Consider the following 27,990-nt stretch of genomic DNA (forward strand, 5'->3'; position numbering starts at 1 on the left):
TTGCGGATCAATCAAATACTGTACCTTTGTGTTTTATTTATTAAATAACACATGATATAAAAACAACAGGTGCAATAATATGAAATAATTGAAAATATTATAATATTAGAAAATAAAGCACTTGCAGATTTAGAAGTTAGATTTTTTTAGAGCCTACTGTTTGATTATTTGTTTCTTAAAAAATTAATTAAGCTTCTTTACATATCATATGAAAGTCTTATTTTTTTTTGTAAAATATAAGCAATATTGGACTCTTCTCTTACTTTAATGGTTATCATCATGTATTTAACAGAGGCAATTTTTCAAATTTTGAAATACTCTGGAGCAGAAGGTGGCGGAAATGCACCAATAAACTGGATGCCAACCACCGTAACATAGCAACAAGAAGAAGAAATAATCCAGAAGCGATTTGGTAGAGTATCTGGCAACCGCTTTGTTACGGACAGTGCATAGACTCGTTGCCCTCCACTGTGATGGAGCGGGACTGCATCTCCTGTAATTCTTCTAAATAAATAGAAATTATGGGGTTTAATATATATATACATATACATATTTTAATAGGATATAACTATATTAGATTACAATCTAAACAACTCGCGCCGCGCAAAAGACATCTGCTAGTAAATGTTTGTGGAACTGATAACAGCGCAAAAGTTTCCTGCCGGCGGATTTACTGTTACACACGCACCGGGATCAGCAGTGATCATCTGCCTGTTTCCCTGTTTTCAACGTGATTAAACCTTTACTTCTGTAAGTTTTTCATACGAAAGGATGGATGGCATTTACGTTGACCTGTAAATAAAAATGTGAAAGTGACTGTTAAGCTGACATGTTTGAATAAATGTTGAGATGTTAAGATAATTGGATGAGGTCCCTCATGTAAGTTCAGTGGAAATCAGCAGTGCGGAATCAACAGGTAATATAGCAATATGTTTCATCTTGTTTCAAATTAATGTGTCATATTTGCATTCTGTCTTTGATATTGGAGGTAAAAGATGCCCAAAAAGAAGACTGGTGCCCGTAAGAAGGCCGAGAGCCGAAAGGAGCGAGAGAAACAGAGTCGGGCCAATAGAGAGGCTGTTGATGTGGCCAAACATCCATGTAATGGAACCATGGTGAGAGTCATCATGATCTCATACTGCGTTGACGAAATACTTTTATGAAAATATTTAAAAAAAAGCTTACAAATAATTCCAGTTCTCATTCTCTTTTTTAAAAAACGTAAAACATTTAACGTTACGTTTAAATTTGACTGTGTGTTTTCCAATAGAAAGTGAAATCTAGCATATTTAAGATCCTTATTTACATAATTATCAAGCACACCCTCCCATACAAATTCTCATTAATGTTGTATTTAAAAAAAAAAAACATGTTTCTTGGTAAGAATAATGTTATAATGTTGTTTTCTATTTTATTTAAATTGGCATAAATTAAAGTCACCATGAAATACAAATTGACAGTACTTGTGCCGTGAGGGCGAAGCAACCTGTCACTCACATAAGATCCACAAATAGCAAACCACAACCATCCAATCAATTCCCCACTGACAAATTCAAGTCCCACCCTACCTAATGGACGGACATGCATTATTTGTAGTGTTTTATAATGGACTGAATTCACTACACCTACTTAGCATTTCTCATGTAAACATCCTTTATTGTTATAGAAATACCCTGAGTAGGGATGCTCCGATCAGGATTTTTGCAGCCGATACCGATAGCCGATTTCTTGTCATGGTGTTCGGCCGATTCCGATCACGATACCGATGCTTAATATACTTAATATAAGACAAAGATAAATACAAACAAAATGGAGCAGTCTGATGCAGCCCACAAGGTTAAATTAAACATTGTCCAATAGTAAACTTTGGAGGACAACAAACATTTAATCACCTAAAATAGAGAAGTCTGATGTAACTTAAACCTTGTCCAATAAAAGTCTGAGCAGGACAAAAATTAAATAAATAATTCAGTGTTTCCCCTACCATTGTTTTGGGGGGGCGCCCCGCCCCCCCAAAACGACCCCCCGCCCCCCCTAAAATGCTGACGAAATCCAGTCATAAAAAAGGAATTTAGTGTATAACGCGGAATTTCACGGAATTTGTAAATTTGAGGAAAAAATAGAAAGCAGTTCAGTACACTTGAAATCAAATCGCGATGTAGACTAGTGTGTGTGAATATTAAAACACAAAGACTATTTAAATACGAATCCTGCATGTTCTGTGTGAATGAATGGTGCCGCCGACGCGCAGTTTCATTTACCACACACACACACACACACACACACACACACACACACTGAAGCACGTGTGACGCTTGCGCTATTTTTTGGCCTATATGAAGACACAAACGCATGAACTTCCTCTCCAGGCTCTAGATCCACTCTGAAAGTCACTTCGTAATAGGGTTGGGAACCGAGAACCGGTTATTATGCAGAACCGGTAGTGTTTTTGGTTCTGATGCGATGTGTGGACGAAGTGCTGGGAGCTTATCCTTTAATAGCGACGTCTCACCACATAAATATTAAAATTGTAATGAATGCACTGTCCCTCGCGCTATTCGTATAACAAGTTAAAAAAAATTGCGTCAGATATCAACGCAGAGAGAGAGAATAAGACAGTAGAGCTGCACCATTAATCTTTAAACGATCTCGATTCAAACACCCATGCGATCTTATTCCTAAATGACAAAAACTTCACACCGGGACATTCAAATCTGTTTGCGCTGTCGCTGACATGAAACATCTAACGTTAGCTTTACTTTCTGTCTTTTCAACAACACAGTATCGATATTTCTGTGTTAAAAATATTCAAATGATCACAGAAGTACTGAGATAAAAGTTTATAGTTCGAGAATAAACACTGATGTTAAAACAGTTAATCACCTTTTGAAAGTCGCTTCAAATAACGAAAATTCGCTTCAGAATTTACAAAATGTATATAATGAGCGATTACATCATGAATGCCTTTTTTCAAAACGTGTTTTTGTCTTATCCTGAATCACTACGGTAAGGCTGTAATAAGCGTTTAGACTCAGACTACTTTACACTGGTCGGTTCGGCACTGCTGCGGAGTAGCCCAGTGCCTGCGTGACTCACTCGCGTCATTGACATAAACATAGAGAAGTAGCTCCGGCTACAATGTTCTTCCGCAAGACGCATGCATTTCTGTTTATTAACTGCTAGAGCACTTTAATCCAGTAAGGAAACAAGTGAAGTTTCACAGAAATCAATCATTCAAACCGATTTAAAAAATATTATGTTTCACCTGTCTGGATCTTACATGTGTGTTCAAGCATATTCTACCCCTTCTGAGAGGGTATTCCACTGCTGGATATACAATAAGATATAGGAGAGGTCCCAAATTATCCTTGAGAATGCAACATTTTTTATTTTCCTTCAGAAAAAAATATTGCTAAATAATATGTTGCATTTGTTGACATTGCCAGTCTGTTAAACTCATTTGACAAGTAGGGCCTATCAGAAATAAAACACAAAAAGGATTGTGTATTTTCCCCGTACTACTATTTGTATTAGTTTTAATAATTTTTATTGAATGGGAACCGGAACCGGAATCGTTTGGCGGAACCGGAATCGGAACCGAAACATTTCTTACGATTCCCAACCATAGACAGTATGTTCCCAACCCTACTTCGTGATCATTTAACCGCTTCATTTGAGAACAACTATCATCATGACATAAACACACAGAAACTCAAAAGGTCTTCACGGCAACCCGTCAAAATTAAAGTTCGGTTTAACTTGACAGAAATATATTACTGTTGTACATTAGAATTTAGATATGTCCCAATGTAATAATACACTAACACTAATCCAAATAAATTATCATCAAAACTGAAATTTTTAAGGAATAATCCATGTTTTAATTTTAACAGTAAAGCTCATTGTGCAGCAAGTTATTTGACAAAAAGTTTATTTAATTTCACATGATTAAAATTGATGATAAATGATACAATTTTTGTTTTATGTCTTCATTTTATTACCAGAAAAAACACAACACAGAATTAGTGTTAGTGTGAATTAGCGCAGAATTAATTAGTGTGACATTTTTTTTCATATATTTTAAAAAAAAGTATTGTTTAATGATTCATAATACATGATTTCAATTAATTAGACATGCTTTTTGATTGCAAAAAAATTACACCACGTATCCGTAACACGCCCGCTCCGCAACACTAGCAGTACACCCCCCCCCCCCCCCCCCAAAAAAGAATCCTAGGGGAAACACTGTAATTTAAACTCCTAAAAGAACAAATTGGAGTAGTTTGATGCTACTCATTAGAAGGGACGGGCATTTCAAGCAAAAATAAAATTTGAAGATAATAGCTGGCTATTATTCCAAAATCGCACCCCTCCCCGTTATGCACGCACACATGCATGTATAGGCCACACACGAGAAAAGCGGAGTGCTCTGACATTTAAATATAACTTAAAAACATAAATATTTCATATTTGTTTTATATAATGTTCTTTTTTAAATTTCATCTATGTTGATTATATGAAAAAGGAACCGCATGAGATGGGTAAGATAGGATCAAAAGATGCCCAATATATCAGGAGACAATATATATTGGAGAGGGTCAGACATGATTTTGACCACTTAATTAAGTTTTGTTTTGTAGAAAGCCATTCTTTAAAGTGAATTTCGTTTTGTAAAAATTGTATCTTAATTTTAATCAATGTTTCATCAACCAATTGGCTGGATTTAATAAATAAGAAGCGAAATATAGCAGACAATATAGGATACGGAGGCGCCCGCGCGTGAACTGGAGCACGTCTCATAAATGAACCGAAACTCAGCGTATAAATGACTTGCCTCACTGACCTGAGAACGTATAGAAAGCTTGAAATGCTTTAAAAAAAACATTCAAATCGATAAGAAATGGGCTACTCTCTGCTTATGTAGGCTAATCCGTATGAAGTGTGCATTTCTCTCTAAGCGCGGAAGATTGCGTCAACATCGCCACCTGTATCTTTGCAGCCAGAAAACACTAGTTTATTAATAAACAATTCAAATGTATAATGCTGCTTAAACATTACTTTTGCCGGTTCTTTGTGGCAAGCTTTATGCATGCGCTTGATATGCGGAATATGCAATATTACGATAACGCTCATTATGGTTTAGTATATATTTCAGTAATTAAATTAATATAAATATGCGATTAGACTAATGGCTTAAATGAACTACTACTAGTCAACTAGAAAAAAACTTAAGTCGTGCACGGGCAGCCCAATTTATTTCACATATCTCCGTTCTGAGCGAGCGGCGCTGTGTGGACTGAGCGAGCTAAGCATACTCTTCAGAAAGGCGATCTCTCTGGAGGACAATGCTGCTCCACGTGAGATTCCTTTCAAACATACATGGCAAATAGCTAATTTTTTTCATTGTTTCTCGACACATAGTAATTCCACACTGGCGATGACATGACTGCCAAATCATTTAAGTCCCCACGCATCATGTACCTTCTCACGTTTTGACGTAATCAAATTGTGATCGGTTTGTGAGATCGGCTATGTTTAGTGAGTACCGATCGAGTCATAAAATGTGAATATCGGCCGATACCGATCTCCGGCCGATCGATCGGAGCGTCCCTAACCCTGAGCCACATGAAAAACATACAAAACATATATTGTCGTAATCATATGTTTATTTGGCATCTGGAAGGGCAGCAGTTATGATCCTGGAATATGATTGACAGATCTAGATTGAATAAATGCTCTTTAACTCATAACACGGGTGCATATGTGTTCTTTATGCTGTCTCACACTCTTCAGATCACATAATTCAGTGGAAATTAATATAAATTATATTCTGCATAAAAAGATGTGAGAATAAATCTGTTTTCAGAAACCAATGATAACAAGAACTTCACACCCATTTTCTTCTCTCATCTGGAATACTTTTCTTTGGTGTTTTTACACTGCCATTAATCTCTCCCTGTTGTGCAACAGCAGTGGCTCCGGACACGTGATCTAAGGCTTAAATCTAATTAGACGAGGGAAAAACAGACAAAAAAAAACTCTTTTTCGCGGCACAATTGATCGCGCCCGGTGTGAACGGCTCCATGGGGATCTATTGTTTCGGTTCAAGAGCGTCCTAGTGTTGTACATGTGCATCGCTTTAACGCGTTCAGTGTTAAAAGCCCTTAAAGGGTTAGTTCACCCAAAAATTTAAATTCTGTCAGTATTTACTCACCCTCATGTTGTCCCAACCCCATAAGACCTTCGTTCATCTTCGGAACACGAATTAAGATATTTTTGATGAAATCTGAGAGCTGGATCACTCCTCCATACTGGTCCATAGGCGTCTTCAGGGATTGAAACTTGCCAGCCCCTAGAGCTGCACGATTATGACAAAAATCATAATTGCCAATTATTCCCTTGAAATTGTTATTGCGATTATTAATTACGATTATCACAATTTACATTGAATATATATAGGCGTATTATAATACATGTTTACACAAAAATTGTTAACACTAGGGATGGCGAAAACTAAAAATTTTCTTGACCGACCACCGAGCCTCATTAGCTGGTTGAAACCGGTTAACCGATTAGTTTAAAATATGCCACGCTATTTGAAATAACAGCCATTTCGAGCCGCGCCTGCAATTAACGCAACTGTCGCATCTCTCTTTGCCTCCCGCTCACTCTCACACACACACACACACACACACACACACACACACACACACACTGCCCCGGCACCGCGCTTCCACTCACGTCACTTTTTTAAAATCCCCTATAGCGCGAAACATGAGTCCCGCAAACGCGGGGCCGAGGAGCTTGTATGTAATCGGAGGACAAATGGCTCCTTAGTTTCGAAAATGGTTTGGGTACAAGGTGATCGCGTTGAAAATAAAGGCGTTTGTCTAGCGTTAGAAGCTCATTTGAAACATTGCAGCGTCTCATTTAAGAAAATGACAGCTCCGAAGAGACTCCGCTTAGTTTGAGGTAACGTTAGTGCTAACAATAATAAAGAAAGATGATCATCATCACCTTATCTGTTACCACTGAAATGTAGATGTAATGTATTTCTACAGTATTACTACTGTATTTAAGCACTGTATTGCACAAGTTGCAACTTACTGTGTCATTCTTTTTGGTGAAATGGTCCCACACACTAACGTTCGTTTCTTTGCACGCTTCATCCTGTCGTCTGCCCTGGCTCTGACCTCCAGTGTGTTAGCCTGTAGCCTTTACTTTTCGCAAACCTTGTGAGCGCGCGAACCCAAACGCTGTGACCTCGCGCCAAATGTTTTTATTGGTTTATTAAGTACAAACAGGCGAGTTATGAAAAATTGAGTGTGAGGGATTTGTTCACTTCACACAAAAATATTTCTTCGATTAAGATGGCTAACTGTAGTAGCGTTTAGTCCACTGTCTATAATAGCCTAATTTAGAGATCACTTTTTTTTTTAACCGACAACTTTGATCGGTTAACGTTGAGACGGTCAACCATCGGTCAAACGGTCATCAGTTAGCATCCCTAGTTAACACACACAAGTACTGTTCCCCTTTACTTAACATACACATAAATTGTAAGAATGACTTGTAGTAAAGACTACTAGATAAACATTAGGACTGTGCTAAAGCAAATAAATAGCAGTCCCAAGCTAGTTTTTTGTAAATACAATGTTGATATGAGCCATCACAGTCATTTAAAAAAAATATAAAAAAAATAACACAAAGTGAAAATAAAGTGGCATTTTGGGGTTATGGAAACAACAGTTACCATGGTGAATACACAATACTAACAAGAACTGTTAATGAAACAGCTCCTGGTGAATAGAATGAAAATCATACCTGCATGCAAATCCTTCTCAGCTAACACGTGATTTATTGGTATTTTACTTTTGTTCCGTGACTTACTACTTTACATTGTAACGACGTTGCTCGTAGTTTCTTTTGCACTTAATACAGTGAAGCGATACACAGCGTGCGCTGCCGCATTTGCGCGTGCAATTGAAGAGTGCGTGCTACGAGCACAGTATAACGGGACAGGAGAGTAAAGTATGTTTTTCTGAGGTGAAAGACTTTTTATTTCAGCGTACACTTACGTCACTGCCTGGTATGGCATATTGTGCTGGGTTTTCTGAAGTAGTCGTGATTCGCCTCTCATAACATAATTATGCTCTAAACACACGCAGAGTGGATTTTCTCTCTTGTAATCGCGGCTTTGAACGATTACGTAATTGTGGCATCCGTAATCGTAATCGCAATTAGAAATTCGATTAATTGTGCAGCCCTACCAGCCCCGAGAAAGTTATTAAAGACATCGTTAAAATAGTCCAAGTGACTACAGTGGCTCAATCTTAAGTTTATCAAGCGACGAGAATACAAAAATAAAGACTTTATTTCAACTATTAATTCCCTCTCTGTGGGCCTCGGGTCAGTTAACGTAGTGTGATTGCGTAGAGCTACGTCACACGTAGGCCCACTATTGGCCGACGCTGGTCATGTGGGTGAGACGTACAACAACAGAAGCGTACGCTATTATACTAGTGAACTGACTCAAGGCCCACAGAGAGGGAAGCCACTGTAGTCACTTGGACTATTTTAACCATGTCTTTAATAACTTTTCGGGGAACAAGTGTCAATCCCTGAAGAAGCCTATGGAGGAGTGATCCAGCTCTCAGATTTCATCAAAAATATCTTAATTCGTGTTCCGAAGATGAACGAAGGTCTTACGGGGTTGGAACAACATGAGGGTGATTAAATACTGACAGAATTTTCATTTTTGGGTGAACTAACCCTTAAAAATTATTGCAACTTCTGTTTCATTCCGATTTTAAATGCAGTACGAACCAATTCCACTGTACTCGAATATTTTTTCATCACATTACAGTAATGCGAATACGATTTTTTTTCCATTGCTATGAGAATTGGAAGGAAAAGATGCTTCATTGTGATAACAATATCTTGATGTAAAAAAAAGTCTTATAGGTATTAAAATAGACTTTTTTAAACCTATAAGTATTTTTTATGCTAATATTTTTTTTCTTTTGTGAGATGACCCAGACATGTTATAGACAGGTTTCATGAGCCCTAACTATCAGTAAATAACATTAGGGTCCTTTGGGGATTTCTGTCAAAACTCGGTTGTAACCTACAGGAATATTTTGGCATTTTTGACCATTGTTGAGGCTGTTTTCAACATGTTTCAATTTTGCTGCAAGTTGCTTTTTCAGTTGATACATTAATGCACTGACCTAACTCTTTTCTCATTTTGTCTTTTTAGGAGTGTGACAAGTGTCAAAGGTAATGTGACTTATTTGTGATTTCTGCTTAGAGTCAGAATTGTAACTTTAGCTTTCACATGTAAACCTTATGAACTGATAAACCTTACATATATTCTTTTCTGTTTGCCAGGCGACAAAAGAACAGAGCCTTCTGCTATTTCTGCTCTTCAGTGCAGAAACTTCCCACTTGTGCACAGTGTGGTAAGATGGACTTCCTCCTTTGGAATCCCCAAAACACCCTCATGATAAGTGACCCTCATTTTCCTGGCAAATGTTGCTCAGTTGCCGCCTCTCCTGTTTTTTCTCAAACATGGTGCGGTAATGTGGAAAAAGAAAAGGAAAAGACTCTTTTTTTTCCCGACAGAAAATAAATGACAAGAACGCAATAAAATCTGCAGCCTGTGATCAAAACGCGGCTGCTTTTCAGACGTGAGAAAAAAACACATATCAGCATTACAAGTAAATGTCAGGGGAAATGAGAAATTCCCCATAAGTTTCCCAAAAAGGCAGGATATCCTACAAAAATGTTTTAACTGTGGCTGTCATTTTGTTACAGCTTGAGATAAATCATGAATAGTGCGTTACACAAAAAGAATCAGTACATCTATTTGAAATTACAATTTTCTATTGTATGTTTCTTTTTTTTAAAGGCAAAACAAAATGTATGAAGTCTTCAGACTGTGTCATAAAACATCCTGGCGTTCACAGCACTGGAATGGGCATGGTGGTAAGTGTGAACATCCCCTTAAACATCCTCACAGATTTCACATTTTACACCCATTACGCTAGAAATGGCTGATTTTGGACAGGAATCCAAGCAACCGTCACTGAGATGCATTGGAACGCTAACCAATAGCTTTCTCCAGGTGTTATGCATGACAAGGGCACATTTAGATGTGATTTAAATTGATTTCTGTTACATTTTTGGGGGAATGATTATTCATTTACAATGAAGCATAAGATTTGGGTTTGTCATCACACATTATGCTTTGTGAGAGTAGTCACTAAATTTAACAGTCAGGGCACTGACCTGCGAGTCGGCCATTTTAAAGGCGGTCTCAATCGCAAATTCTTTCCCAGAGGTCATCGATGCTCATTATGTTCCCTTAATGGATGTTCGAAAACACGCGATAGATGTTTTTAAAAAACAAAACGTTATTTAATTATACAGGTCTTTCTCAAAAAATTAGCATATTGTGATAAAGTTCATTATTTTCCATAATATAATGATTAAAATTAAACTTTCATATATTTTAGATTCATTGCACACCAACTGAAATATTTCAGGTCTTTTATTGTTTTAATACTGATGATTTTGGCATACAGCTCATGAAAACACAAAATTCCCATCTCAAAAAATTAGCATATGTCATCCGACCAATAAAAGAAGTGTTTTTAATACAAAAAAAGTCAACCTCCAAATAATTATGTTCAGTTATGCACTCAATACTTGGTCGGGAATCCTTTTGCAGAAATGACTGCTTCAATGCGGCGTGGCATGGAGGCAATCAGCCTGTGGCACTGCTGAGGTGTTATGGAGGCCCAGGATGCTTCGATAGCGGCCTTAAGCTCATCCAGAGTGTTGGGTCTTGCGTCTCTCAACTTTCTCTTCACAATATCCCACAGATTCTCTATGGGGTTCAGGTCAGGAGAGTTGGCAGGCCAATTGAGCACAGTAATACCATGGTCAGTAAACCATTTACCAGTGGTTTTGGCACTGTGAGCAGGTGCCAGGTTGTGCTGAAAAATGTAATCTTCATCTCCATAAAGCTTTTTAGCAGATGGAAGCATGAAGTGCTCCAAAATCTCCTGATAGCTAGCTGCATTGATCCTGCCCTTGATAAAACACAGTGGACCAACACCAGCAGCTGACATGGCACCCCAGACCATCACTGACTGTGGGTACTTGACACTGGACTTCAGGCATTTTGGCATTTCCTTCTCCCCAGTCTTCCTCCAGACTCTGGCACATTGATTTCCGAATGACATGCAAAACTGAGCAACAGTCCAGTGCTGCTTCTCTGTAGCCCAGGTCAGGCGCTTCTGCCGCTGTTTCTGGTTCAAAAGTGGCTTGACCTGGGGAATGTGGAACCTGTAGCCCATTTCCTGCACACGCCGGTGGCTCTGGATGTTTCTACTCCAGACTCAGTTCACTGCTTCCGCAGGTCCCCCAAGGTCTGGAATCGTTTTTTCTCCACAATCTTCCTCAGGGTCCAGTCACCTCTTCTCGTTGTGCAGCGTTTTTTGCCACACATTTCCTTCCCACAGACTTCCCACTGAGGTGCCTTGATACAGCGCTCTGGGAACAGCCTATTTGTTCAGAAATTTCTTTGTGTCTTACCCTCTTGCTTGAGGGTGTCAATGATGGCCTTCTGGACAGCAGTCAGGTCGGCAGTCTTACCCATGATTGCGGTTTTGAGTAATGGAACAGGCTGGGAGTTTTTAAAAGCCTCAGGAATCTTTTGCAGGTGTTTAGAGTTAATTAGTTGATTCAGATGATTAGGTTAATAGCTCGTTTAGAGACCCTTTTCATGATATGCTAATTTTTTTAGATAGGAATTTTGGGTTTTCACGAGCTGTATGCCAAAATCATCAGTATTAAAACAATAAAAGACCTGAAATATTTCAGTTGGTGTGCAATGAACCTAAAATATATGAAAGTTTAATTTTTATCATTACATTATGGAAAATAATGAACTTTATCACAATATGCAAATTTTTTGAGAAGGACCTGTATTTCATCATAAACGTTCATCTCCAGACAAGTATTGAACATAATCTAGTTAACATTTATTTCAATCATGACAACTCAGAATAGTTTTAGCATGTTATTGAATATGGCAATGTTAACTTAATCTGCCGCTGTCAATTATTGCAAGTATGGACTTGCTACTGCTAATAGATACACAGACACTCTGCTGTGAGCATGTAAGCTATGCTGCATACATATACATGCATAAATCCCATAGCAGTTCTAGGCAGGTGGAGCTTGGGAGGTGGAGGAGTTCAGAGGAGCTATGTTAGCGTGCTGCACGATTAGCTGACAACAAACAATGATGTGATTGCTTGCAGATTGCATGTAAAAGACCTATCAGCCTGCGCCCTTTTGAGTTTCATGACTAAACTAGATCTAATTAATTTACGGCTGAAATGTTGCAGGTATATGTAACAAAGTATTATCATCATAATCAGTGTCCCAGCGTGTAGTGAGTCAGGGACCTACCTCACTATCTTTACCCGTTTGTGTACACTATATACTGATTCACGGCATAGGGAGCTGATTGAGACGCACCTACAGTTTCATTTACAATCAAAACTTTTTTTTACCAGTTATTAGAAGTTAGTGCACAAATGGCTCAAAGTTATTTCGGAGAAAAAAAAGGCATCTTTTTTTTTAAATGATTTTGTTGTCTTCTACAGTGAAATTATTTATTAAATTATTATTTAAAAATTGTGAAATTATTTATTCTTAAAACCTTCTTCAATTTTCCAAATACTTTTTTGGAAGTACTGGCATTACTGAATATAGCATTTCAACAATTTCAGCATTTCAACTCTCTGCCAGCTTTTCTTGTCATTTCAGAAGAAAGCCTTTTGCCATTGTGTGAACGTATGCATCATTAGAAAATCAATGCAAGAATCTGAAGACACAGGCATTTGATTTGAGCTCTTTCATGTAAAACTGAGAACATTCATTCCTGAAGATCAGGACTAGACCTGCACGATTCTGGAAAAATTGAGAATCATGATATTATTGTTTCAAACAGAGATCACAATTCTTTCCGGGGATGAATATGTCGTATGACCCATGCATATTTTGGATTGCCTATGTTAACCTATGATCTTGGGTGGGGATAATATGACTTGATCCGTTTTGAAAATTTAGACGGCACATATGTGTTCCCCAGAGTCGCGTTTGAACTCTGATATCAGGTTGAGTTTGTGCACATGCAGGCATCAGCCCGCCTACCGCATTCCAGCTCAGCCTTTTATGGTCTCGCTGAAAGAGATGCTTCTAATGATGAATTTAACGGGGAAAAAAAAGACCATAATCATAAGGGTCAATCACTATAGTGTATACACACGCGCACACACACACACACACTTCAAACGGTTGAGTAAAAAGACAACCTGTTCTTTTAAATGATAATAAGTGAAATGATTATATATAATTATACTACAGACTGTTTGCAATTATTTTGATGTTAAGTTTTTTTTTTAAATAAATAAAAATCGAATCGAAGAGAAAGTGTTAGTATTACTGGATCAAGTGCTGCCGAAAAACATGCATCTTCAGCAGTTTCTTGAAAGTGGCTACGAGGTTTTTTGAGGTCAATGTTGCAATTGCTATATGCGAAACAAATGGTTTCATGAGCCAAGCAAGGTTCTGGTTCTCAAGGAAAATGCACACACAGATTAGTGATAATGCTGAAATGTGTATTTCTCAACTCAAACTAGCAACAACAACTAAATGATTGATAACACCTATGATCAATAAGCCATTGATGTCTGGATAAAAATGCCCCCCCCCCCCCCCCCCCCCCCCACACACACACACACACACAATTTTGAACATTAATTATAGGTATCCAACATTACAGTGATTCTGTCATTACAACTGAAAGCTATAAGTATTATTATATATTAGGCTCCAAATGTTTTGAAGGAGTTACAACGCACTCACAATCATCAAGGTGCCAGACAGACAAGACTCAAGATCTCAAAACATAAATAAACTGTCCGGACACTTAAATCCTTTAAGCAAATTTAATCACAAAGCTTTCGGTCAAATGACCATCCTCAGGGCATACAGACAATAAATGTAACAATCAATTTAACTGTGTTCAAACACATCAGGACAATCAACAGTGATTACCAACACCTTTAAAGGCCAGGTAGGGAAGTTGTAGTCCAATGTTGGGAGTTGTAGTTTAACTGTAACCTACCCAATAAACTGAGTTATCTAGGTAATTTACACACTTACTCCCCATGGTGAAAATCCCCACTACAAGAAACAAACATAAATACACATACAAAAATGATACAAAAATACAAGCGCATATAAGGGGTGGCACGGTTCACAAAACCCACGGTTCGGTTCGTATCACGGTTTAGGGTCACGGTTTTCGGTTCTGTATGGTTCTTGTTGTTATTTTTTCTTTTAATCTTTAACACTCCAAAAATGTACTTCACCATATGATATAGGCTATACTGTAGCTTAATTATCCACAATTTAGGATACAGTATTAAAAAAAATGTATATCATGTAATCATGCACACACTTGACTTGAATTTGACTTGAATTTGACTTGACTTTAAGCACATTATTGAGATCTCTGAGGAAAGCTAGGTGACATTTTGATACAGCAAGAGTAAAAAAACAGTATCAACAATGCTGCTATTCCCTGAGAGTGAGGATACATTTTTTTCACTTGAAATTAAAGTGCAGTATTTGGAAACATATGACTGGAGTCCGTATCTAAACTTAGTGTCACTGTATATATTTAAATATCATAGGTAACATGAAATCCAAAATGTTCCCACACACCGGACTTAGCTATACGACGCTGGCGCATCCTCCAACTCCGGTTAGCCTTCCTTATATCTCCCACTTGACATTTCTATACGTGACGAGACCTGCAGCACTCCATACTCCACTTTGACATAGGCTTGTTCGACTTGAACCGGCGCTGCACAGACCGATCGGTTTATGACATCAAAGTACCGCGAGAGTGATTGAAAAGCATACGGAGCCGTTGCTCTCGCGGTACTTTGATGTTATTCATCGATCGGTCTGTGCAGCGCCGGTTCAAGTCGAACAAGCGTTAAATGTGTATGTCTATAATTGTTCACACATCTCTTATTTCGCGCGAAAAGTAAACACACTGTCTGAGGTCACAGGCACGAGGTTACATTGCGCATGCGTCGAACCGTGCGACGCACACACGCACCGAACCGAGACAAGCGAACCGAACGGTTCGGATGTTTTTTCATGTACCGTGCCACCCCTAGCGCATATATATACATACATGCATACATACATGCAGTCTCCATACATACATGCAGTCTCCATGCACTTATGCAGCAAGCATGTAAGAACATCAGAAAAACCTTCATAAACTAGAGTATTCAAGACTTATAAAAACAGTACAGCTGTGACTAAAGCATGACACTCATGTCGAAGTCCACATTTAAACCTTTAGGATGTAAGGCACCCAAAGTATGAATCCAGTGAAGTTCCCTTTGGCATAGCACTTTATCGATATAGCCACCTATAGGTAATTTAATCTGCTCAATTCCCTGAAAGCGGAGAGAAGAGACTGAATGAGCACACTCTGTAAAGTGACAGGCCAAAGGGTAGTTAGGGTCGGCACGTCTAATAGAGCTTTTATGTTCACTGATCCTCTGTTTTAGACTACGTGTGGTCTTTCTTCCTTTATAATTAAAAACACCATAATGAAATATAGCTGCAAGCAGCAATTACCGGGGCCAAGCGCAAAAGCGAATGGTTTAAAAGCATTTACATGAATAAAATAGTGTAGCGATATCAAAAATACATGACGTTTCTCACTAGGGAGGTGCAGATAAACAGTTTCAAAATTAATAGATGCTGGAGCCGAACACTGTTGAGAGACGCACAGACTGAGGTGTAATGGACCTATTTTATATATTCGTTAAAGCTGTAGTCCGTAACTTATTTTGGGTTAAAAATTATCCAAAATAAATTTGAGTAAGTATATATCCAGCCAGTGTTCAAAACTATCTGCTTGCTTTGCCTATTTGATCGATTCAAAACGGTAAGCTTGTAATAGTGTTTTTAATTCCAGCGCTGGTGGATTTGTGTGGGAAATTCAAGCATGTCTTTGCGTCATTACGTCACATCTCCACACATAAAGAAGGTGTCTCGGTTAGTAGGCTATATTGCGTGTGAGGATGTTGGAGCTGGAGATTTATAGCCTTTTCTCACAGCACTTGATATAATTAAACTTATCAATTTGATGACAATCACCAGTGACAACTGGAGATTCACCCGTTGTAAAATGCAAAAGACTTCGGAGTGGCAACAGAAAGTAAGAGACTGCAACAACCCATGCGAAAACAAGGATAAATATCTGAAGGGCATTAAATGTAGTCATGCAATGCTGATGTTAACATTAACAATTTGAGAACAAAGTATAATTTGCAATGCTTTTTTCCCTTATTTGGTCAGAACAAAAGTAGATGTTACTTGTTCAGATGACATTTTCCGGTGAAAAATCTTATGTTGGTCATACTTCCAAAAAGTAGAATCTGATTGCGAATGACCGTATCCACACCGGCGCTGTGACTGACAGCCGCACATTCTCCTCAAAACATTGGATTCATCCGAGCTGTGCCGAGCCGAGGCACAACCCACGTAAAGTTGATCATTCCACGAATAACTGCAATTGCAGATTTCGAACAGAGATGGCGACAAAGAGGAAAAACTACAGACTGCAGCTTTAAGTTAAAACTATTATAATTGGTTCACTGTGTTCAGTAAAATATGTTAGTTAGATGATTGCTATTATTTAGTGTGGTATACAAGTAAGGAATAATTGACGACGTTGAATTATTAGAAAAACAATGCACAGCCGAGGTGGTAATGCGGCCACGACGCGCAGCGGAGTTACTTGTACTCCAAAACAGTGTTTAGATGATGTTTGGCAGGTTTTTGTCTTTAAAACTCTTGTAAGGCCGCGCTCGATCGGCCCAAAGTCCGGCATCCGACCAGCACGGAAGGTCTCTGCGTGTTACGGTCTTCACTCGCGTCAAAGTATTTTTGGTTAAATGCAATACATTTGTTCATATGTATTTTCTCGTTATTTCATCTGACTCAATAAATGAAAAGGTTTTAATGATATCTGTGCATCATTAAGTGTGAGCGAATGTTTTACTGTTCTTTTAAACTCTTGAATGAAAATAATGTCAAAGTCAATTAGAATAATCAAATGTAATAATTTATTATGTCAGGTAGCTAAATGTATCATGCCAATTTCATAATTAATTCAAAGATAATCAATGCAAAACATCAAATGCTCTGGAATAAAGAGGAGAAATGTTTACCCGACATTAGAAATGCGTGAGGCTGATAGGCTCGGCTCTCGACCTCACGGGCTGATCTGAGATACAGAAAAAGCCCCGAGCCCCTTGCTGCATTCCATTATATAGACAGACAATGGATATTTGCATTCTGAGGTAACACCTAATGAGAACAAGGAGGGCTTAACCATCCCACCCTCTTTTGTGTGCATGTTATCTCTAAACTCTTAAAGGGGTGGTAAAACACATTTTTTTCGAAGGCTTGATTGTGTTTGTGGGGTGCACTGTAACGTGTTCATGCTTCATTTTTAAAAAATTGTAAGGGCACCGTTACTTTTGTATTTTTAGAACGATTGTAGCCAAATATCTGTCGACAGAACTATTAACCCAAAACGAACTCTAAACATTGGCTTTACTAACGTAACAGTAGCCAAATCAAACACAGAACCATGTTCAGCATGCCTGTAGATAAACAAGCGATAAACAATACATAAACGCTCTAATCAAAGAATAATTTACACTAATTCCAAGTTAGCTATTGAGATTAAAAAAAAAATTGTAACGTTAGGTGTTTGTCGGATAACGTTAAGTATGAATGAGCATTTAACAAACCGGTTTGCAGAGCCAAACAGCGTTGTCATTTGTTTACTTCCTTGCTACAACGTACAATTAACAATACGAACTATTACAGGAAAACAAGACGAAAAATAAATCACGCTTACAGATTGTGGCCCGTAAACAACAGCTTCTGTTCTTAAAGTTGGAACTGCTCCATCTTTCAGGACAAGCCGATGTGCGAATCCTGCATTGAGCTCGCGAAGATTGTGGAAGCTTTCCTCCGTAAAATGCGCAGCATAGAGAGCGAGATTTGGGTAATAATTATGAGGGACCGAGTTAAAAATGAATTTTAACCATTGATCCCTAACTTCCACGACCCTAGTAAGGCTGAACAAAAGTGGACCTGCAATCCGGATGAAAATAACAGCGTTTCGACGGCATTGTGGCAACAACAGCCTAGCATACCACAACAACTCTTCTCCAAAGCAAAAATGGCCTCGCCCCCCTTATTTAGTATTCTCGGAGGAGGGGTTTAGTGGGGTTAGTGATGTCAGCAACCCTGGAGGAATGTCCTGTAGTCCCTACTGGCCATTTGCTGTAGTCCTTAGAAATGTATTTCTCTAAAAGCAAATATCTTCCTTTGCTTTGAACTTTGAGCGCTGTAACTTTGCAGATGTTGTTTATGCTCAAACAGCAACATTTCGCACTAGCTAAAGTTAGAAAAGTGAAATCGTGTTTTTCCACCCCTTTAAAAACCTTATTAGCTTTTGTTTGACTTATTTGGAAATGAGACATTTGTACCAGTCGCACTGAGACATTTCAAATAATACTAAACATGTATCAAACTCGATGATATTCATTCACATTAAACCATTTAGATTCTTGAGTGAGTTTGAGTAATCTCTGCAAGGGTGAAGAATGAGGGGGAGAAATGTAGTTTAGGATGAGGGATAGTCTAGATAGTGCACGAGGGGGAGTTCAATATGTTAATTTCGTTCCTCAACTAGTTTTCCAGTCTTAGACTCTCCAGCATCTACTAATTTTGAAACTGTTTATCTGCACCTGCCTAGTGAGAAACATCATGTATTTTCCATATCGCTAAAGAATTTTACTGATAAAATTGTCAGAGCAGCGCTGACAACACGCGAGTGTGTTTCCGTAATGTGTGTGTGTGTGCGTTTGTTTGAGTGGGAGAGAGAGTGCGAGAAAGAGATGTGCTGTTCCATAATAACTAAAAAATGCATAACACATAGTAACATGAAATTTTGTGGCAAAAAACTAGGAAATAATCTGTATCCTATTGTTTACTGTATTTATTTGCTCAGTCAGTGTCGTTGTGGGTTTTAGTTCTGTAGGCTGTAAAGACCTTTGAAATAACTGAAATCATTTGGCGTAGTGATATGACCTGTAATGCGGTCAAGACTTGCCTGGAACTACTTTAGCCGTGCGTTTCCCTGAAAATAATTGCAAACCTCAGAATATTCGTCAACCAATCAGAATCAAGCATTCAACAGCCTGTAGTATAATTATATATAATCACTTCACTTATAATCATTTATAATACCAGAAAGTTTTTTTCACACAACCTTTTGATGTGTGTGTGTGTATGTATATAGTGATTGACCCTTTATGATTATGATCTGTTAAATGTTCATCTTAAGTTCATCATTAGAAGGTTATTTTTCTCACCTGCTCACACCCTGCATGTGCTGTACAAAACCCAACCTAAGTCGCACAGCCTAAATACAAATAGCAAGATCATTACATCTAGCATTCATGCACAAACTATTCACTGCGCACTAGGAAAAGTGTTTGTTTTCCAGCCTATGGCAGGAATCTTCCAGTAAACTATGGCACGTTTCATGTTTTCACCATGAATGAAACTGAGAAATGTAGATCATCTTTAATGTGAATTTTACATAAAACTTTGCTATTTTAAATAAACCTGTATATAAATTTCATTGCTAATTTTGGCAGATAAAATAAAAAAATCCATATATCCCCCCAAAACTGCCCAACTGAATAGTAATAACATTAATATAAAAGTGATAGTACATCCGTCTAAAAAAAACAGACAAAATCACACTGTCTGTGGCCTCTGGAGAACTCAGAACAGCTGTTTGCATAAAGTTTAAGGTAATATAACTGACATTAATTGGCAAACATTATAGTATCTTACTACTTTGCAATTAGACAAACTGTTCATATATTACCTCTGTCTTTTCCCCCTTTTTTCCTCTTCTCTTCTTGTTTTTGCCACTGTATCAATGGCAGACTATAATGCTAATTTATAATGCGTCATGTAAATACGGCCATTGGTCACAATCAAGGTCAAAGGTCACAGTCAATCATTTTGACACATGGTCTTCCATATGGACTACAAAGCTGATTTACTCTATTTTGATTGCTTCTGTAGACACCACTATAAACTTTTATCCAGTACTTCTGTGATCATTTGAATCATTGTAAGCTGTTAATACCTGAACATGATAACTGCTCTCTCCGGCAGAGCGAACACAGACGGTCATTAAAATCACAGACGAGTCTTTGATTGTGAATGTGTGTCTTCTTGTTAATGTGTTGGTGTTTGTTTGCATCAGGGAGCCATCTGTGATTTCTGTGAGGCCTGGGTGTGCCATGGAAAGAAGTGCTTGAGCACCCACGCCTGCTCCTGTCCTCTGTGTGATGCAGACTGCATTGAATGCGACCGCAGCGTTTGGGAACACGGTAAAGAGCAAGCGTTCATGTCCAGTACGCTACAAACAGTCACTCTACTGTAAAGCACTTAAATGTTGTCGGAGAAACCTATAATATCCTGTTTGCTTGTGTGACGTACAGGAGGCCGCATTTTCCGCTGCTCTTTTTGCGACAATTTCCTGTGCGAGGATGATCAGTTTGAACACCAGGCGAGCTGCCAGGTCTTGGAAGCAGAGACTTATAAATGTACGTCTCCTTTCCAGTGGTTTGATGACTATTAAATTCTTCAAACTGACTGTTTGTAACCTTTAATGATATTTGTCCCAATTTCAGGTTTATCTTGTAATCGTCTCGGACAGCACTCTTGTCTCCGATGCAAGGTTAGGATTCTCATCTCTCCGATTTGCTTCTATGTATATTTTGTTTGGACAAATTACAATTGAAATCCTGTCGTTCTAGGCTTGTTTCTGTGACGATCACGCTCGAAGCAAAGTGTTCAAGCAGGAGAAAGGCAAGGCTCCTCCGTGCCCAAAGTGTGGACATGAAACTCAGGAGACCAAAGATCTCAGCATGTCCAGTGAGTGCCGTCTAACATCTACTGTTCTAGTCGGTTTTGTTTTAACTGTATTTTGAGACATTCAAATTGAGACGTGTTATTAGTATAGTGTAGGGCAGTGGTTTTCAAACCCTGGGTCGCGACCCTCGGGTGGGTCGCGAGAATTAGAAAATCGGTCGCCATTGATTTAAATAAAAAAATAAATTCCGTTTTCTAATAATATTAATAATTATAGCTTTATACACAAAAAAGGTACACAAAAAAACATTCAAATTCATGCAAAATAAATAATCCACATGTCACCTGACCAAAATGAAGACGAAACAAACTGAATGCTTCTCCTGACATGCGTGTTGCCCTCTCGTCCTGCGAACCGGCTTGGGACCGGATTATGCAGAATAAGCAGGCCCACCCTTCTCATTAATATATATACACAAAACACGCACTCGTTCGCTCCATCCGCAACACACACACGTTCGCTCCATCGGCAGCAAAGCACAAACACTCGTCGTTCCTCGCGGCTTCCGCAACACACTCTCGTTCGCTCCATTGGCAGCAACACACACATTTCAGATCAATATATTTGTTTTCCTTAAAATTGTAATCAACACTAACTTTATTCTCATTTGAATTATAAATATGTTTGCTTTTAAACTGTGTGTGATTTTGGGTTGGGTGACAGTTGTAGGTTAAGTTTGACAAGATTTTACAGTTTGACAAAAGCACAATGTTGTGTTTTTAAAATAATAAAATAGTCCACCTAATATAAAAATCACACTGCTCTGTTTAAATAGCAGTAGTAGGCTACAATGCGCACCATTCAGCGTAAGCACCGCTCAACTGTGATGTTTCCATGCACATTTTTGCGCATGTGAAAAGGAAGATTTTTTCCTGTCGATATTGCAACGTGAGTGAAGTTGCTAGAAAGCCAATGCTCGAAGTGGGGCGGTACTCACCGGTACGCAGTACCGGCACTTCTACATTTTACTCTTAAGCGTACCTGCACTTTTTCTTGCGTACAGCTACTTCTCGCATGTAGCCGGTACTCGACCACTGACAGAAAAGGCGCCAGTGTCCCGTCCGTTGATATACTTCGTTTGCAGTGCGTATGCAGTGCGTATTTTTTCCGCACCCATGTTAACAGGTTCGAGCTTTCACACTGCACGGGCATGCGGTCCGTCAATGCGCTCCTGGTGCTGTGCCTATACAGCAGTGCAGTGATCGTTCCGAGTCTATTTTTGCTGTGCTGCACGCGCTGAATTAAAGTGACAGCTCATGGTTCGTGGTCAAAACACAGATTGACATGAAAATATAATAATCTCACCATAAATGCATTTAGGTCTGAGTGGGTCTGTCAGTTTGACTTCCTACATCTTAGATCTTTTGGCTTCCGGTTGAAAGGGCACGCTGGCGCGTTTGGCTGCCGCTCCTCTCTCCCGCTTATTTTTAGTAATTTAGCCGGTGAAAACTATCTGTGTCTTTTTCTACCGTGATGTGGAATTATGCTTCGCACGTTGGACTTCTGCTTTTATCTCTGAGTGCTGTTTACTGGAATTTACTCTTCTGCTGCCTGGCCCAGGACGTACACTACTTACACCGCTGTGAGGTTGCTGTTGGTGTGGACCCTCCCCGAATGGCTATCAGGTACACTGCTCGCCAGTTGTTGAACCTGAACGGACGCTTAGATACGGCGAATGATATACGTGCTCTCTGCAGTCATGTTGGAATACTGCGACCTAAGCGTTACATACATCACTCTTCAAGGCGTAGTTTTTTATGCTCAACATCTAAACCTGTCGCTTACCTGAGATTTCAGCGAAAACCCCATAGACTTCTGTTTAGACCTACAGGGGTTACTTTCAATAATTTATCAGCACTCAGGCGTGAGGACGTTCCATTGGATTCATCTAACGTTACTCCCCCGCGCCTGTTGAAATCAGCACTGTTTAACGCGCGCTCTGTCAACAACAAAGCTGTTATTCTATCTGACATTATTTTAGAACAAAAACTGGACCTTTTCTGTTTAACCGAAACATGGCAACAAAGAATCTGACGGTCTTCTTTTTAATGAACTAACTCCCGCTGGCTATGGATTATTTGATCTCCCACGCTCCTCTGGTAGACGTGGGGGTATCATTCTGTTGCACAGTCAACAGTTAAACATGTGTCCTGTGGCTTTTCCCAAATCTGACTCATTTGAATGTCTTGTTTTGAGTGTTTCTGCACACCTTTCGACTGCAGTGGCTACAGTCTACAGGCCTCCTAAGACTAATAAAGACTTTCTATCTGAATTATCAGATATGTTGTCTTTTCTCTTCCTCAGATTCGAAAGAATTCTTCTCCTGGGGGATTTCAACATTCATATGGATATAAAAGACTCTGCAATAACAAAATACTTTTTGTCCATATTGGAGTGCTTTGAATTAGACCTACTCGTGGACTGTCCTACGCACGACAAAGGCCATACTTTAGACCTTGTGATTTCCAATGGTTCAATTGTGTCTAAGTTGTCAACCTCTAATTTGGGTCTGTCTGATCACCGGGCTGTCTTTTTTAATATGGAATTACCTGTCATGAACACTACCGCTTATCGTATCATTCATTTTCGCAATTGGAGATCTATTGAGCCCTCTGATTTTTCAGATCTTATTGACTCTCTTTTATGTTGTTATTCTCTATCTGAGGATCTGGATGATAATGTTTCTGTGCTGAATTCTGTGCTGTTGTCTGGCCTGGACACACTGGCTCCCTTGAAATCCCGATCTGTTTCTTTTGCACGCTCCGCTCCTTGGTACAATGATGATCTACGTGCTATTAAGACTTTGTGTCGCAAAATGGAGCGTAGATGGCGCACATCAGGTTTAACTGTTCATCACCAGGCCTGGAAAGACAGCTTGCTCGAATATAGGGCTAAAATTGTTTCAGCTAGATCGGTTTATTTTTCTGAGATAATTCAGTAATCAGAGAAACCCTAAACAACTGTTAAACTCAATCAAAAAATCACAATTTAAGCAATGCTGCTTAAAAATCACAGCATCTCTAATGTTCCTGCTTCAACTCACCTTTGTAATTTGTTTTTGGAGTTTTTTAGCACCAAAATTGACAATATACGTAACCACATTGTTACCTCTCATACTTTTGCTGCCTCCCCAAATATTCTTGAATTTTCTGGTATCTCTTTCTCTAACTTTGCAATTCATGACTCCCAGTCTCTTATGTAATATGGTTTCAAAACTGAAAGCCTCATCTTCAAGAGTTGATCCGATACCATCTTGCCTTTTTAAATCATGTTTTGATTCCCTCTCTCTTGTTGTTTTGAGAATTATCAATAACTCTGTGCACTGGTGTTGTGCCAACAGCTCTTAAAATTGCTGCTCTCACCCCTGTACCAAAAACTAACAACATTGACTTTGATAATCTGAATAATTTTCGTCCCATCTCTAATCTTCCATTCCTCTCAAAAATTTTAGAACAAACAGTGGGTTCTCAACTTCTTTCCTCTAATGATCTTTTTGAGCCATTTCAGTCTGGATTTCGTAAACTCCACAGCACTGAGACAGCGCTGGTCAGAGTTACTAATGATGTGCTGGTGGCTTCTGATTCTGGCCGTCTGTCTATACTGATTCTTCTTGATCTTATTGCCGCCTTTGACACTATAGATCACTCTATTTTAATCACCCGCTCTGAGGTTGGTGTGATACAATCTGGTGTTCCCCAGGGATCAGTTTTGGGCCCTTTACTTTTTAGTATTTACATTTTTCCATTTTGCCAACTTTTAAGAACACTTGGTCTTAATTTTCACTTTTACGCTGATGACACTCAGATCTATATACATTCAAAACCTGATGTCAATATGCCTGTGTCTTTTCTTTCTCAATGTTTTACTGAGATTAAGAAATGGTTGTCTGAAAATTTTCTCTGTCTAAACAGTGACGAGACTGAATTGATGCTTATTGGTTCACCTCATCAGTTGCGTAAAGCAGAGTCCATAACCTTAAGTGTGGATGGCTCTGCTTTGCGATTCCAAACTAAACTAAAAAATCTGGGGGTGAAATTTGTCGCCAATTTAACCTTTGACCGTAACACAGTCAAAGCATCATTTTTTCATCTCAGAAACATTGCCAAATTGCGTTCTATGTTGACTTTCTCTGTGGCTGAAAAGTTAATCAATACTTTTGTTTTTTCACGTATTGATTATTGTAATGCTTTGGTGGCTGGAGTTTCTAAAGCTTCCATACGTAAACTACAGTTGGTACAAAATTCAGCTGCTAGAGTTCTGACTAGGACCAGTGCATGGGTCATCGCATAAAATTGCATAAATAATCACCATATTCCATCGCATTTTTAAAAGCAAACGGGCCGCATAATCAAGGATTTTTGCCCGCAACAATCACAAACAAACTCCGCGTTTTTCTGGAAGGACGGATTAGGCCTTGCATAATTTGGCTCCTCAATATTTGTGTGAACTATTAATCCCATACACTCCTACACGTGCTCTACGCTCTTCTGAAGCTGGTCTTTTAACAACACGCCTAAAAACTATGGGGGATCTGGCTTTTTCTTCTTTGGCTCCTAAATTGTGGAATTCCCTGCCCTCTGAGATAAGGAATGCAGAATCCCTTTGTGCTTTTAAATCGTCCCTTAAAACTTACTTTTTTAGGGTAGCTTTTATGTGATTATTTTGGCTTTTTTATTTTTTTTATTGCTTGCTTAGTGTTTACTGCCTGGGCAGTGTGTGTCTTTTAACCTCATTATTTTTATGTAAAGTGCTTTGAGATGCAACTTTTAAAGGCACTATATAAAATAAAGTATTTATTATTATTATTAATTAAATAAAATGTAGTAATCGAAATGTATTTTTGGACTTGCAGACTTGGAGTTCCGTTTTCGCACGCACGTGCACACACGCATGACTTGTTTTAATACATTTATGTTGTTAATAAATAACAATAAGTTTGGTTATAAGTTTTGTTTTTCACTGTAGAAATCTCTAATGTCATGATTTGCCAATGCAAGAGAGTACCGGCCCCTTTCTTTTCCCACTTCAAGCACTGTACAAAGCCTATAATAAAGAATAGTTTACCATCAAATATATCGCGATTCGCGAATGTTGAAACATTTTGATTCTAATGAGAGAGTTACGTGAGCATAATGCCCCTTACTTTTACTTTCGCTTTAAATTATTTCGTTTTGGCTTTTTCTTGTTCTCTTCTGAATATTATATTTAAAGAGTTCGTTGTGGAATATGTTTTGTCTATTTTTTAAGCATGCAGCAAACAAAAAATTCCTGTATGTAGGCCTATAGCTTGATCACATTAGTTCAGAATCGACTTTGCGTTGCAATCGCGTCAAGGATCAGCAAGTGCACGTGCATATCATCAAAAGTGGTTAAAAAAAGTGCTGAGCTGATTTTTTTCTGCGCACAAGCCTATGGGTCACGTAAAAAAAAAAAAAAAGGGTCCCTCTTGAAAAAGTTTGAAAACCACTGGTGTAGGGTTGCATACTAATTCTTTTTTTAAATTGAGTGTTCATCACACACAGGGTTCCCGCGGATCCTTAAAGTCTTAAATTAGATTTAAATTTAAGGCCATAAAAAATCTTATTTTTACTAATCAAAGGTCTTAAATTTTCTATGGCATACCTAAATGTTTCCCAAATTAAAATTAAAATTCTAATTTAGCGTACTTTTTTATTTATCATTCATTCTTTGTGGATTTGCTAAACCAGCCATGATACCAGTACACAAACACAATCAGTAAAATATCATCTAATTATTATCAACAAAACTTTGAAAATATCCAGACATATGTTTGTCAATATTGCGCACCCCTAATGTAAGGTATTAATTTGGATTTCTTCGGGTCTTAAAAAGGTCTTAAAAAGCCTTAAATTTGACTTTAAAAAGTGTGCAGATACCCTGATCACAGGGGTCCAAGACCCTAGGTCGCACTTGAACCACAAAGAGACACACACAAAATGTAATGGATTTGACAAGTTTTGTGGTTTAAATTAAAAAAAAAAGTAACATCCAATTAGGAATGACCAATGACCCCCTTAGGAATAAATGGAATGCTTGAGTACACATAGAAAAACCTAAAAATAAGCTTTCTGGACAAAAAATTAAGTATAATTTTAGAGCTTTGGGTCATTTTGACCCGCGAGGGAAAGATGTGTTATAAAGTGCGAGGAAAGGATGAAGGTTAATCAGAATAAAATTATATATATATATATATATATATATATATATAAATAAAAACATAGTTTTCAATCTGTTTTTTTAATATGAAAAAATATTACTCTTATACAACGCTTAGTAATAGTTTGGAGTGGCAGTTAAGTCTCTGGTATTAACCAGATGTTTTTGTTCAATGTTCTTGCAGCCCGAACCCATAAATTTGGCAGGCAGACTGGCACAGATGAAGACGATTATGGTGCGTCCGGATACAGCTCATACTGGAAAAATTTGGAATCTGGAGGGGGATACCGAGACGAGGAGGATAATGAAGACGATGATGACTATGATGATGATGATGACGATGAAGAGGAGGAGGAAGATGATGACGATGAAGAGGAAGACAATCCTGAGGTTGCGGATTCAATCTCAAATCTGAGTTTGGGAGCGAGTGGAAAGACCCAATAAAAAGCTGTAGATGAGTCAGAAATTCAGAAATGGACAGAGCCGTGGAGTCCTCAAAGAAAAGAAACAAAACACACAAGCGTCAGATATTTGGCCTTTTACTAATTAAGGCTTTCTGCCTAATGAAATGGAGACTGCATTGATATGTGTGCATAATTGTAGTGCCATTTCTGACGTTTTTGAATTGCAAATATATCTGAAGAAATGTTTTTAAACGTCAG

General features: G+C 38.4%; 1 protein-coding gene across 2 annotated transcripts; it reads left to right on the forward strand.

The window, feature by feature from the left end:
* The first annotated feature begins 435 nt into the window (after positions 1 to 435).
* znf330 (zinc finger protein 330) lies at positions 436 to 27,989 on the forward strand. 2 transcript variants are annotated; one of them, XM_077245926.1, is made up of 10 exons: positions 436 to 750; positions 989 to 1,115; positions 9,260 to 9,279; positions 9,391 to 9,461; positions 9,911 to 9,987; positions 20,480 to 20,606; positions 20,718 to 20,822; positions 20,910 to 20,956; positions 21,036 to 21,153; positions 27,513 to 27,989. In XM_077245926.1, exons 2-10 carry the CDS (start codon positions 996 to 998, stop codon positions 27,770 to 27,772), a joined length of 945 nt encoding a protein of 314 aa, XP_077102041.1. In that variant the 5' UTR covers positions 436 to 750; positions 989 to 995; the 3' UTR covers positions 27,773 to 27,989. The 2 variants fall into 2 exon arrangements, with proteins under 2 accessions (XP_077102041.1, XP_077102043.1); XM_077245928.1 differs by having other exon boundaries at positions 645 to 916.
* The last annotated feature ends 1 nt before the right edge of the window (position 27,990 follows it).

Source organism: Siphateles boraxobius, unplaced genomic scaffold (assembly GCF_051911475.1).
Source record: "Siphateles boraxobius isolate OS27281-9 unplaced genomic scaffold, OSU_SipBor_1 29, whole genome shotgun sequence".
Taxonomy (NCBI): domain Eukaryota; kingdom Metazoa; phylum Chordata; class Actinopteri; order Cypriniformes; family Leuciscidae; genus Siphateles; species Siphateles boraxobius.

Excerpts from the sequence above, each read along its gene's own strand:
- znf330 (XM_077245926.1), top strand. The coding sequence starts at position 996 with ATGCCCAAAAAGAAGACTGGTGCCCGTAAGAAGGCCGAGAGCCGAAAG. Across the intron at positions 20,823-20,909 it reads GGAAGCAGAGACTTATAAAT|GTTTATCTTGTAATCGTCTC; the intron begins GTACGTCTCCTT and ends TCCCAATTTCAG. Across the intron at positions 21,154-27,512 it reads CAAAGATCTCAGCATGTCCA|CCCGAACCCATAAATTTGGC; the intron begins GTGAGTGCCGTC and ends ATGTTCTTGCAG.